Raw genomic sequence first — 15,000 nt, forward strand, 5'->3', positions numbered from 1 at the left:
ATCATATCACACAAAGATTTGGCGGACCCCCTGTAGTAACTCTGAGGACCCCCTAGGGGTCCCGGACCCCCTGTTGAAGACCCCTGTAATAAAGTATTATTATAACTTTTCAAAGGAGTAATGAATGAAGAATAACTTATAACACTTTCTGAGTAACTTTCCCACCACTGCTGAACAATGTCATCAGTAAGACCGCAAGGACTTTCATGAACGACCTGTTAAAAGGAATTATCCTTATCCTTAGTAACAGTCAGAGCAAAACATCCCAGTCTGTTCCTGCTATGATTAATGCTTCACTTTCAAAGGCCTTTCTTGGTGTTATAGTGAGGTCTTCTTAGCTGAGTCATAGCAGCACTGTACCAGTGTTGATTTTGTCGACTAAAACTAAGATGAAAAATGCTCGTCGACTACCATTTTTCACTGACGAAAACTAAATAAAAACTAAATAAAACTAAGCTTTAATGACTAAAACTATGACTAAATATATTGACAATTTTGTCAACAAATAAAAACTAGACTAAAATGTTAGTGAGGGAAGTCATTTTATATTCGGTTGCGCTCGGGTGTTGCGCTCGGAAAATAGCAGATCTACAAGCTCACAACGCGTCGCGCTGCGACGCGTTGTGAGCTTGTAGATCGGCTATTTTCAGCAAGCAAACATGTGTAAAATCAGCCATTACGACGCCATCAAGGCACCGGAAAAATATATTTTAGTCGACTAAATCAACTGTAGATTTAGTCGACTATAATCTAATGATATTTAGTCGACTAAAACTAGACAAAAATTAAAACATTTCAGATGACTAAAATATGACTAAATGGAATTTGATTCAAAAGACTATGACTAAAACTAAATCAAAATTTGCTGACAAAATCAACACAGCACTGTACTAGTTCTATCCAATAGGACAGGGCTAAGTGGCACAGTACAGCCCCAGGACATGGCAGGGTATATACACCATAGTGTTTAGTAGTGACTACAGTATGCCAGTTTATCTGATTACAGACTTTGACTCACATGGTGTGAATTTAGTTCACCTTTTAATTGCTTACGTGTACTTTTATTGTTAAAGGGATAGTTCACCCCCAAAATGACTTTTTTTCCTATCGATTAGTCACCCCATGGATTTGTGGATATTTTTACTTAAACCAATAATTTCATGACCAGCAGTGGTTCCGGTAGGAGACACAAAGAGTCTCCTTTATGTCTCCTATCGGAACCGCTGCCTACCGGTCCGCTGGTCATCAAATTATTAGCTTAGGAATGAGACAAAAACAAAAAGATATTATAAAAAGATCAAGTCTCTCAAGAACAGATTCAGACACGGGTTCCCAGATTGCCATGGGTGACTAAGCGATTTTTTTGGGGGGTGAACTATACATTTAAGCCTCATGTACTGTTCTCATGTCTTACTAAATAAAGTACATCAATCAATCAATCAATATTAATGACACTTCTAATGGTTCTGAGTTCTGACAGTGGATATGAATGACATTGATCGATAGATGGCAAAACATATAGAACGCCATCCATGCAGGTATCTTATTTAGATAGCATGATGTTTAGATAGATGCTAGGTTCATTGTTTACCTACAGTAGCATCCTAGTTTCTTTGTGGCACTCTCTGCACTCTTCTTAGTATGTGACTATTTTATTTATTGACTAGAGCAGGGGTCTTCAACAGGGGGTCCGGGGCCCCTAGGGGGTCCTCAGAGTTACTACAGGAGGTCCGCCAAATCTTTGGGTTATGATTTTACCTTAACCACTTGAATCCTAGCTAATATCCCTTTTCTGAGGAGAACTTTAGCCAAAAATAGCAGATCTACAAGCTCACAACGCCTCGCGCTGCGAAGCGTTGTGAGCTTGTAGATCTGCTATTTTTGGCAAAGCGTTATACAGGGAAAAAAGAGCAGCAAACGTTTATCTGAAACACAATTTTAGACAATATAGAGGAGGGGGTCCCTGCTTCATCTCTCTCTCAGCTAGGGGGTCCTTGGCCTGAAAACGTTGAAGTCCCCTGGACTAGAGCTCATGTTTACTCTGCTTGCTCTGATCTGATTTCACACTTATAAGCAAGGTGCGAGATCTCATACTTGTACATGTATAAGAGTGTCTGCTAAATGCCTAACACGTGAATTGTAATTGTAGCTAAAACTATTAGGCCTATTAGTGTTGGGCCAGCTGTCACTTCTGGTGCAGTGCAACAGTATCCTCCAAGCAAGAATTCACACAATGACCCACCCAGACAGTGGTGGGAAAAGTACTCGCATTCTTTACTTAAGTAAAACTATACAATACTGCAACGTAAAAATACCCTGTTACAAGTCCGGAATTAAAAGTGTACTTACTTGCGTAAAAGTACAAAAGTATTGGCAAAATGTACTCGAAGTGCCAAAAGTAAAAGTACTTATTATACAGAATGTCCCATTTCAGGTTTTCAAATGTATAAACATCTTTTGAAAATAGCAGATCAACAAGCTCACAAATGCGTCGCATCGCGACATATTTGTGAGCTTGTAGATCTGCTTGTAGATCTTCAAATAAATGGACGAAATGTATATAGGGCTGAAGTGGATAATGAATCTTTTGTAATAATAATCAAAATCTACAGAGTAACCAGTAAGTAATGTTTTCAAATAAATGTAGTGGAGTAAAAGTACAGTATTGTTTCTGAGATGTAGTGGAGTAGAAGTAAAAGTACTGAAAATTGGAAACACTCAAGTAAAGTAAAAAATACCAAAACTATTACTTAAGTACAGTACTTGAGTAAATTGACTTTCACATGCCAATCAATGCCACATGGCACGATGTGGCACCAGCTTTGGGAGGTGCGTGCTGATTGGTCTAGAGCCCCTTGACCCCGGGGAGTCTCGGGTTGCTGGGAGAGGTGGTTCAGAGGGCGGGTCGGGTTACCGGGATGAACCGCTGGAGGAGGCTGGGAAGGTCACTGTGGATATAGGCCACACACACAGACCCAGTGGCATGAAGCTAAGCTTTGAGCGCTGTATTGAAAATCACTTTAAAACCTGCCATCGCTATTTTGGGCATCAAGTTGTGAGCTTTTAAACAGCTATTTCCAAACATACTGTAGTGCAGTGGTGGGAAAAGTACGCAAATGTTTTACTCAAGTAGAAGTATCAATACTGCAATGTAGAAGTCAAAGTAAAAGTCCGGAATAAAAAAATTACTTGAGTAGAAGTATGGCAGTATTGGTGTCAAAATGTACTTAAAGTACCAAAAGTAGAAAGTTATCATTTTGCAGAATGTGACATTTCACAACTTTTCAAATGACATAAAATATCATTTTAAAATAGCAGATCTACAAGCTCACAACACGTCGCGAGCTTGTAGATCTGCTATTTTCAAATAGCCGAAGTATATAAGGCGGAATGTGGCTAATGTATGTTTTGTAATAATCATCAAAATCTAGTAGCTAGTAACAAAAGGTTTCAAATAATTGTAGTGGAGTAAAAGGGCAGTATTTGCCTCTGAGATGTAATGGTGTAGAACTAAAAGTAATGAATATTGGAAATACTCCCAGGAGGGGCGAGCTCCATTTGCGACCGCGACGGGTCGCCTCGACTGGTGCCTGCTCGCTTCGACGGGTGGCTGTTTTTGGCGACGTTTCACCCGTGCGCCATGACGCACGGTATGGCTCCGCGGAGTACGGGCGCTCGTCGAGACACCGTCGCGTTTATTGCGACACGTCGGGACATTTGATCTCGTCGTGGCTTTTGAGTTCTCGTCGGGGCTATAGCTAAGTGCGACGGCAACGCAAGGCGCGACGGAAAGAAGCCGTCGTCGCCGAAATCTTACTCGGTCGCGGCGAAATAGGGCCGACGGCAACTGGTCGCTTCGACGGGTGTGACTCGTCGCGACGTAAAGAATCCATCGTCGCCGAAATATTACTCCGTCGTGCCTAAATAATCCATCATCGCCATCCACAATGTAATTGTTTGCATCTGCCTTCCCTCCTTCCTAATATGTGTGTGCTTCCCCCCCTGCTACCCGACCCCCTCCCCCCCGACCCCCACCCGACGAGGGGGTCGGGTGGGGGTCCCTGTGGACCTTTGGGGGTCCCTTTACGCATTGGGGTTCCCTTGGGGATCCCTTTACGCATGCCTTCATGTTCCCCGTGAATTATGGCTGCATTCCCGAAGTTAACTTTCCATTTGATTGCTTCCATTATTTTAATCCAATAACCATATGTTGCATCACATTTTATCGATTGATATAACTTCAATAACCTCCGGAAATAAGGAATTTGTTTGATTCGATTTTATCGTTTAATGGTGGCCTATTGAAAACATAAGTGTTTTTGGAGACGCTTTTTTTACGCATGAGAGAGAGGGAGAGAGAGAGAGAGAGGGGGGGGGGGGAGAGAGAGAGAAAGAGAGAGCGGGGGGGGGGGGGGGGGGGTCCCCGGGCGACCCCCCCCCCCCCCCCCCCCCCAACGCAATAGATAACACAGAAATCACACTATAGCCTACAATGCATTTACATTCAGCCGCTCATATACTAGCTCATATCTGCTGCTTTGCGAAAGACGTATTCTGTCTGTCTGTCTGTCTGTCTGTCTGTCTGTCTGTCTGTCAGCGCACGCAGACGCAGACATGTGCGTGTGACGCAAATTATAGTGAGACTTTTTTTTAACTTATATAACAGCCTGGCTTTCTAGTTTTATTGACAAACATTCACTTATTGTGTTTTTTATTTCTCCCTACAGACTCCCTTCATCTGTTATTCTAATTAATGTTTAAGTTTTCCATTGAACTATTCAGCACCGAAATAAATTACTCATCCATTCATTAATGCATTCATTCATTCATTCTTTCATTCAATTTACTGCTTTAAGGAAATTATGCCTGTAGGAGCCATGAATGGGATTGTTGCAATGTGTGGTTATGTTGATTATAGGGTGCGTTTGAAAATACAGCACTGAGCGCACTGGCCAATACAAACTAATAGGCGAGTGTGCTCCGGTGCGTAATATCCGAACGCACCCAATATGTTTGGTCAATGAAATGAATGCGCTGTCACTGGTGCTATGGATGCTTGATTGACGGGCCTGATTAATTCATAAACGTCACCTGTTTGGCACACCCAGTGAGAGAGGGTACACCCTAAGTACGCCATGTAATGATGTACAGTAGGCTACATGTAAGCTACAGTATGTTGTGTAAAAAAATATGCACTATCAGTTCAGTGGCCTTTGCGTGGCTCAGGTTTTTCATAACCAGCCCGCCCGCCCTGCACGGAGTCCATTCAGAGAGAGAGAGAGAGAGAGAGAGAGAGAGAGAGAGAGAGAAGAGAGAGAGAGAGAGAGAGAGAGAGAGAGAGAGAGAGAGAGAGAGAGAGAGAGAGAGATCAGGTTCAATAGTAGGCTTAATAGCCTGCTTATGAATCTACAATTGAATGATCAACGGGCTTCGCCCCATGCAGAATGAAATGACTGAGCGCACGTGTGTGTGTGTGTGTGTGTGTGTGTGTGTGTGTGTGTGTGTGTGTGTGTGTGTGTGTGTGTGTGTGTGTGTGTGTGTGTGTGTGTGTGTGTGTGTGTTTGTGCGGGCGCGCGCGTGTTCTGAATCCCAATTTTTACAATAACCAATGAGCAAATCAGCGTACAACGCATATACCGAAAAGGGTATGGACAGTAGGCTACTGTATGAACATCAAAATTGACCGTGCAGTGTGAGAGAATGGTTTGGCCTGAGTGAGTAGGCTACACACACAACCCTGATTCCATATTACACAGTAAGGGAGGCTGGGGGTACCAGATATTGAATGGATTTATCTTTTGAAAAATAACAGATCTACAAGCTCACAAAGCATCAATGTGAAGCGATGTGAGCTTGTAGATCTGCTATTTTCAAATAGCCTATATATAAAGTAAGTGGTTAATACATTAAGTGGTTAATGTATGGTTTAATATAATAATCTATAAATGCAAAGTAACTAGTAAATAAAGTTTTCAAATAATTGTAGTGGAGTAAAAAGTATAATATTTGCCTCTGAGATGGAGTAGAAGTAAATACTGAAAATTGACCCCCCCCCCCCATAATAATAACTCTTAATGATGTGTGCTTGTATAACGACCCCTCAGGTGTCATAACTTATTGAATCACATCTTGAGTCTTTATTATTATTATTATTATTATTATTATTATTATTATTACCCTTATTATTATTATTTATTATTATTATTATTATTATTATTATTATTATTATTATTATTATTATTATTATATTATTATTATTATTATTATTATTATTATTATTATTTCACAAACACATTTCACATTACTTCACAAACTATTAGTATAAAAAATGATAATGGTCACAATGTTTAATAGTATTTTTTATTTATTCTTCAAATGTTTTTTATATAGCAAATATAGGTTTATAATGTTGTGCTTTCACAGAAAAGGTTTTGCAAATAAAGATGAAAAAATAAAACACATTTAAAGATAATAAAAATAGGGAGAGAGAGAGAGAGAGAGGATGAGAGAGAGAGAGAGAGAGAGAGAGAATGTTCCGTTGAAACAGTCGAAAACTACAGCCACTGCAGTGGCCTTTAAAGGAGGTGGATGAAAGGGATTTAAGTTGTTTGTTGACTTTTGTATTAATGGAGGCGCATTGTCTGTTTCCCCCCGACATGGAAAGTTAATCTAGCCATTCGCGGCCGTCCACACAGACGCGCGCAGCGCGCACACACACACACACACCCCCCCTCCCTCTCCTTTCTCTCTCTCTCTCTTCTCTCTCTCTCTCTCTCTCTCTCTCTCTCTCTCTCTCCCTCTCTCCCTCTGCCCCCCCCCCTCTCTTTCTCTCTCTCTCTCTCTCTCTCTCTCTCTCTCTCTCTCTCTCTCTCTCTCTCTCTCTCTCTCTCTCTCTCTCTCTCTCTCTCTCTCTCTCCCTCTCTCTCTCTCTCTCTCTCTCTGAATGGACTCCGTGCAGGGCGGGCGGGGATGGTTATGAAAAACCTGAGATAGTGCATATTTTTTACACAACATACTGTAGCTTACATGTAGCCTACTGTACATCATTACATGGCGTACTTAGGGTGTACCCTCTCTCACTGTGTGTGCCAAACAGGTGACGTTTATGAATTAATCAGGCCCCGTCAAATCAAGCATCCATAGCAATGACAGCGCATTCATTTCATTGACCAAACATATAATCAACATAACCACACATTGCAACAATCCCATTCATGGCTACAGACATAATTTCCTTAAAGCAGTAAATTGAATGAAAGAATGAATGAATGAATGCATTAATGAATGGATGAGTAATTTATTTCGGTGCTGAATAGTTCAATGGAAAACGTAAACATTAATTAGAATAACAGATGAAAACAGTCTGTATGGAGAAATAAAAAACACAGTAAGTCAATGTATGTCAATAAAAATTAGAGAGCCAGGCTGTTATATAAGTTAAAAAAAAAGTCTCACTATAATTTGCGTCACACGCACATGTCTGCGTCTGCGTGCGCTGACAGACAGATAGACAGACAGACAGACAGACAGACAGACAGACAGACAGAATACGTCTTTCGCAAAGCAGCAGATATGAGCTATGAGCGGCTGAATGTAAATGCATTGTAAGCTATAGTGTGATTTCTGTGTTATCTATTGCGTTGGGGGGAGGGGGTCGCCCGGGGACCCCCCCCCCCCCCCCGCTCTCTCTTTCTCCCCCCCCCCCCCCCCCCCCTCTCTCTCTCTCTCTCTCTCTCTCTCTCTCTCTCTCTCTCTCTCTCTCTCTCTCTCTCTCTCCCTCCCTCATGCGTAAAAGAAAAGCGTCTCCAAAAACACTTATGTTTTCAATAGGCCATCATTAAACGTTAAAATCGAATCAAACAAATTCCTTATTTCCGGAGGTTATTGAAGTTATATCAATCGATAAAATGTGATGCAACATATGGTTATTGGATTAAAATAATGGAAGCAATCAAATGGAAAGTTAACTTCGGGAATGCAGCCATAATTCACGGGGAACATGAAGGCATGCGTAAAGGGATCCCCAAGGGAACCCCAATGCGTAAAGGGACCCCCAAAGGTCCACAGGGACCCCCACCCGACCCCCTCGGTCGGGTGGGGGTCGGGGGGGAGGGGGTCGGGTAGCAGGGGGGGAAGCACACACACATATTAGGAAGGAGGGAAGGCAGATGCAAACAATTACATTGTGGATGGCGATGATGGATTATTTAGGCACGACGGAGTAATATTTCGGCGACGATGGATTCTTTACGTCGCGACGAGTCACACCCGTCGAAGCGACCCGTCGCCGTCGGCCCTATTTCGCCGCGACCGAGTACGATTTCGGCGACGACGGCTTCTTTCCGTCGCGCCTTGCGTTGCCGTCGCACTTAGCTATAGCCCCGACGAGAACTTCAAAAGCCACGACGAGATCAAATGTCCCGACGTGTCGCAATAAACGCGACGGTGTCTCGACGAGCGCCCGTACTCCGCGGAGCCATACCGTGCGTCATGGCGCACGGGTGAAACGTCGCCAAAAACAGCCACCCGTCGAAGCGAGCAGGCACCAGTCGAGGCGACCCGTCGCGGTCGCAAATGGAGCTCGCTGTCTCTCAATACTCCAGTACATTAAAAGTACCTCAAAATTGAACTAAGTACAGTACTTGAGTAAATGTACTTAGTTACTTCACACAACTGCTGTAGTGCAGCTTTAAGTGGCTAGCTCCATGCTACTGACATTAGTGGATGAAAGATCAAGCGTACTGTGACCGTCCGCTCCTCGGGCCGTGGACTTTGACTTTATTATTTAGCCCTTGACTGCCCTTATATGGTATTGGACTCTTTAGGGCTGTTCTTTAGGCCTGGTTAGGCCATTGTTCTGTTGTATCGTTCCAATTGTATTTCTGTTACTCTGTTGTTGCCTTTTGCCCCGATGTTGTGTACCTTTATTTTGTAGTATTGTTCTGTGCCTTCCTGTCTGCCTAGTTACTGTTCTCCTGCCTTGTCTCACCTCCTGGTGATTATTAGTTATCTCCTCCTGTGTCCTGTTAGTCCCTCGGCCTATCGTCTCTTGATTTGTCTGTTGATTGCACCTGTGACCCCTGTGTCTATATATATGCCCCTGTTTCTTCAGTTTGTTGTCATGTCGTCGTTTAGTGCAGTGGCGTACCCACTGTAGAAGCAGGTCAGGCGGTCGCCTGCCCAACTAAGATCTCGCCTCCCCTAAAAAAAACAAATAACCCGAAAAGGTGTCATTGCGTGCTTAATGTCCTCAAAAGTCACGCATCCAACAAGCTTTGAACTGAGCAGATTGGACCTTCCGTTCCAGAGATAATAGCCAAAACATCTTGAAAACGGCCACTGGTCACCGGTTTTCAATCGCCGATTTTCAATTGAGTTGAAATTTCTTTTTTGGGGGTAATAGAGGGGGGGCGGGGGTGGGGGGAGAATCTCGCCTGCCCTAAATGTAAATCCTGGGGACGCCACTGGTAGTGTTAGTGTGTTATGTTCTGTACTTAGGCTGAAAGCCATCTGTATTTTGAGTCCTTGTTTTGCCTGCCCCCATTTTATGGGAAGTTTAAGTTGGAAAATAAACCTCCTGAACTTTGATTCGTGCCTTGTGGCGTACTGTTTTTTTGGGTCGTCTGAACTCGCACACTGACAGTGTCTGTGAGTTATCTTTGGCTCCGTTCCACTGAACGCAGAGCGAAGAGTCAGTCAGACAGACAGACGTCAGTGGTCTGGGTGATTGACAGAGCGAAGGCACATGCCGTGCTCATAAACACCTCATTCCTGGAAAGCCTCGCTCGTCATAGGAGGCGTCATCGAGGGATCCGGTGGTGTTGAAACAACAATACACCTAATAAAACATGAAAGGGATTGTTGTTGTAAACGTTGTTAAAATCCCAGAGGATATTTATAGTCTCATTTCACGATATCGATACGTTACCCAGCCCTACGCTCTACTCACCAGACTATTCCCTCTTTCTCCCTTAATTCTCAGTAACGTATTTTGATTGATTGAATACTTTATTAACAGTTTGCAAAAGGCACAGTTATACAATAATGTTAAAAGGATAACAAAAGGGCTTTCCATTGTGGTCCTTTGTATTCAATTCATCAAGACATTAAAAAAAAACATACAGTACTATACAAGAGATCATCAATACTAGGAGCAGTAAAAGTATATTTACAGGTTAACAGTGGGGGGGTCATTTATTTTGGCAAGCTAGAAGACAGTTGTAAATTGTGCTCTTTTATGTTAGTTTTGAAGGAGGATGGGGAGTCACACTTTTCGATGGCTTTATAGTATAATTAATTCATCCCCATGTTTGTGCCAAATCTGGGGGAATGAAATAAATTGTCCCGTACCTCCAACCCCATCATCTTTCTGCTTCACTCTCCCTCACTCCTTCTCTACGTTTGTCTCTAACATCCTCACCTCCTGCTTCTCTCCTTCTCGATACGTTTGTCTCTAACATCCACACCCTGCTCCTCCTCCTCCAGACCCGGCAGACCATGAACTACGTGGGCCAGCTGGCGGGCCAGGTGTTCGTCCAGGTGAAGGAGCTGTACCGGGGACTCAACCCGGCCACGCTGTCCGGCAGCATCGACGTCATCGTGGTCCGGCAGCCCGACGGCTCCCTGCAGTGCTCGCCGTTCCACGTGCGCTTCGGCAAGATGGGCGTCCTCCGCTCCCGGGAGAAAGTGGTAAAACATATACTTTAAGGCCTTGTTCAGTCAGAGTGCAGCCCAGGGCAAATTAATAATTTGTTTGAATATCCGCATACACTCTTATAAGCTCACACAGTCTTTGTCTGATTCACACAAATCTGTTTCCATGTGTTTTTTATGCTGTTCAAACTTGATATAAAACAAATCTAATGCCACAAATCTGATTTGGACTTGATTGATTGAATACTTGATTAGTCAGAAAGACATCAAGGCTAAAAGGATAAAACAAGTCTCAGTGACGTCTCCCCCTCGTCTTATCTCGTCTCTCCTGGATCTCCAGGTGGACATGGAGATCAACGGGGAGCCAGTGGATCTCCACATGAAGCTGGGAGAAAACGGAGAGGCTTTCTTCGTCCAGGAAACAGAAAACGATGAGGTACGCAAAACCATAGACATATCTATGCTCAAAACCAGCATCCCGAGGGTTCAATTCGGTTCCATTTGCACCGGCAGAGTTAAATTAACACTGAAGACGTGTAAACAAGTAGTATCAAGGGGGTCCGTGGCTGAATGCATATCAAACGGGGGCTTTGAAATAAGTGAAAAAAGGTTCCAAAGTGTGGATTGAACAAGGTTCTACAGTGTGTACATTCCGGAGGGTTTGTTTTGGCACATAGTGTTCGTTTTGGCACATAGTGTTCGTTTTGGCACAGAGGGTTCGTTTTGGCACATAGGGTTTGTTTTGGCACAGAGGGTTCGTTTTGGCACATAGGGTTTGTTTTGGCACTCATGGTTTGTTTTGCTCTTGGCCCGGCTGAGCAGCATTCCTCTCTGAAGCAGAGTGAGTTCTGAATGAAGCGTTTAGCAGAGCCTGGATTACACCTCTCACCTACATTACATGTTGTCAGTATAAAATTGCGTAAATCTTAAAGGGATAGTTCACCCCCAAAATGACTTTTTTTCTTATCGATTACACACCTCATGGAGACTTGAATTCATGGAGATTTTTTTGTTCCTAAGCCAATAATTTGATGACCGGCGGCGGCTCTGGCAGGACAAAGTGTCAACTTTGTGTCTCTTAATGGGAGACATTAGCATCTTTCCGCTGGTCATCAAATTATTGGCTTAGGAATGAGACAAAAACTGAAAAGTCTCCATGAATTCAAGGCTTCATGGGGTGTGTAATTGATCGAAAATTAGTTAACCTTACAGGAACATAACCCATTTACACCCATTTACAATTTTAAAAACACCTTCTAAATCATTTTCTGAAAGGTTAAACCTAAGTTTAACATAAGTTTTCTGGAAAAAAAAACATGTTTTTTTTTGTAATTAAAAAAGAAAAAAAGGAAAGTCATGTTACTATATATACATAGTAACATCTAAAATAACACAGATGTTTCATAGATTGAAGACTATAGGCTTTCCAGGTCTAAATGGCAACGTACTTGAGCGGGGGTCTTGAACGATTTTCAGGACACATGGACCCCTTAGCTGAGAGAGAGAGACAAAGCAGGGACCCCCACTACAGTAATATTGTACAACATTGTGTTGCATTGTGTTTTCCCTGCTGTTGCTCTCACACCAAATCTCTCACATTTTAGCCGGTCGGCAGAAACGTAAACGTTGAAACAGCCGACTATCTTGGGCAACGTTACGTATTGCATAGAATGTTATGTGTGGTTGTTGCTGTTGTTGTAAAATAATAAAATATGCGGTATAATGGAAAAGTGGCACGCGAGATAGCCCCCCCCCCTCTCTCTCTATCTCTATCTCTCTCTCTCTCTCTCTCTCTCTCTCATACAGTCATTAGTGTAGGTTAGATGAGTCATTGGTGGAGAATGTTGATTGTTTTAGATGAGAGGAACCCGCATGGATTAATGGGGAATGTGTGAGCAGGTCCGCACATATATCTCTCTCTCTCTTTCACTCACACACACACACACACACACACACACACACACACACACACACACACACACACACACACACACACACACACACACACACACACACACACACACACACACACACACACACACACACACACACACACACACACACACACACACACACACACACACACAGACACATGAACACTCCCCTGCAATGAAAGTAGGCTAACCCTCTCCTCTCCTTCAGGCCCCATCATGTATTTATTTCCTAGAAGGAGAGCATGAGGAACTGCTTTCTCAGAAATCCCACACACACACACACACACACACACACACACACACACACACACACACACACACACACACACACACACACACACACACACACACAGAGAGAGAGAGAGCACTAGCCAGCATGTCCTGTTTTGCATTGATTTATTGTATCTCTCTCCACAGAAGGGAAAAATAGAGTTTGTGGGAACAGTTTCTGGCAGAGTGTTTCTTTCTGGCCAAGAAAGGGAAAAAAACGTAACAATAATAGTGGAGCAGAATTTCAGTGGGAGTACAGTCTACACCACAGGGTTTCAAAGTGGGGCCCGTGGCCCCCAGGCGGCCGCCAGACAGGCCAACAACCATGTTTTGGTGGGCCCTTACAAGTAAAAGTACGGAATTCAAAATCTACTTGAGTAAAAGTAGAAAAGTATTGGTATCAAAATGTACTCAAAGTACCAAAAGTAGAAAGTACTCATCATGCAGAATGTCCCGTTTCACACATTTTCACATGTATGAAAAAATCTTCTGAAAATAGCAGATCTAACAGAGCTTGTAGATCGGCTATTTTCAAATGAGGCAGGTAGGGGCGGGTCTTTTCGTAAACCCAGCCCTTAACCCTTTAAAAGGCAGCAACTAGTCAGTTAGACGCGCTGTGATTGGCCAATATAGTCAACACGCTGTGATTGGCCAGTAGTCACTTTGAGTGGCAGCGTGCCCCCTTCTAAAATGGCGACCGCGATACAGGTCGCTCCAACAAACCGCAGCAGCCAACGTGGTATCTAGGTTTCTATATCTATGGTTTGAACTTCCTGTTTTTCTTCCTGTCTCAACAGGAAGTGGTTCCCTCGTACCTGGCCACCTCCCCCATCTGCTCGGACGGGGGGGCCCTCATGATGATGATGGGCGGAGCCACACAGGGCCTGGGCCCCGCGGGGGGGAGCGGGGGGGGCGGAGGAGACACCGGCGGCCCGGGCATGAAGAAGAGGAGGAAGCGGAGGAGGAAGGCCCAGCGTGCGGACTGCAGCGTGAGGCGGGAGGAGAGCGGGGAGTACTCTGAGGACGACGACATGTTCACCATCGACATCAGCTCTGATGAGGGCAAGGACGTGATGGACGGCTGCAGGTGAGATAAACCAGTGGTTCTCAAACTTTTGTCATGTCAAGGACCCCCAAATTTAATTGACACTTATTAGCCCGCGGACCCCCATTTGAAAAAGATATGCCAGGGACCCCCCATAAGAGAAGATTTTTTACGGCTCTAGCGGTGATTCTCAACCATTTTAATTTTTAGGACCCCCCAGTTTTACATGCATTATTAGGCTACGGACCCCCATTTAGTGTCATTTCTATCTCTTTCTTGGACCCCAATTTATATTGTAAAATCAATGTTAATTTAACTCTGAGAGTGTACAAATGGAACCAAATGGACCCGTTAGGGTCCATTTGGTTCCATTTGTACACTCTCAGAGTTACAGAGCCATAAGGGTCCATTTGGTTCCATTTGTACACTCTCAGAGTTACAGACCCGTAAGGGTCCATTTGGTTCCATTTGTACACTCTCAGAGTTACAGACCCGTAAGCGTCCATTTGGTTCCATTTGTACACTCTCAGAGTTACAGACCCATAAGGGTCCATTTGGTTCCTAACTATCCATCATTTAGCTGGGGATCCCCTGGAACTCCCTCAAGGACCCCACTTTGAGAACCGCTGAGCCAAAGCAAGATGGCCGACAGAGAAGACATATTGTTTTGCTTGATTCTTTATTTTGGCCATGTCACTATAGGTGATTTTTACCAGTTTGCAAAGCTGGTCTAGGAAGAGACAGACCTACTTTCAACAGATTACAGATTTGCATTCGACACATTACAGATTTGCATTCGACACATTTGCGTGATTGGCTGTCCTTTAAGCCAATGGGGATACTTTCCCCTTTCCCATACTCTGAACGACCCCCCCCCCCCCCCTGCAGCAAGCCTTAGGGCCATTAGTGGTCTCAGCTATGCAAACAAAAGACCTGCTTGAATGGAATGTTAAGGAGGCATCTCTCTCTCTCTCTCTCTCTCTCTCTCTCTCTCTCTCTCTCTCTCTCTCTCTCTCTCTCTCTCCCCCCCCCCCCCCCATTGGAATGGATGAGATTTTATTTTAAAGACAACTTTTACATTTTGTGCTGCAGATTGGG

At 43.8% G+C, this 15,000-nt stretch overlaps 1 protein-coding gene across 2 annotated transcripts in view; it reads left to right on the top strand.

Moving 5' to 3' along the window:
• Window positions 1-15,000, top strand: part of LOC311062710 (phosphatidate phosphatase LPIN1-like) — a 30,388-nt gene that overhangs the window by 1,930 nt on the left and 13,458 nt on the right. For both annotated transcript variants that reach the window (XM_084081921.1, XM_084081920.1), the window contains exons 2-4: window positions 10,486-10,689; window positions 10,994-11,089; window positions 13,655-13,944. In XM_084081921.1, the coding sequence (XP_083938047.1) occupies window positions 10,486-10,689; window positions 10,994-11,089; window positions 13,655-13,944 (590 nt within the window). The remainder of the gene's footprint in view (window positions 1-10,485; window positions 10,690-10,993; window positions 11,090-13,654; window positions 13,945-15,000) is intronic.

Source organism: Gymnoscopelus microlampas (genome assembly GCF_963454915.1).
Source record: "Gymnoscopelus microlampas genome assembly, chromosome: 16".
NCBI classification, from domain to species: domain Eukaryota; kingdom Metazoa; phylum Chordata; class Actinopteri; order Myctophiformes; family Myctophidae; genus Gymnoscopelus; species Gymnoscopelus microlampas.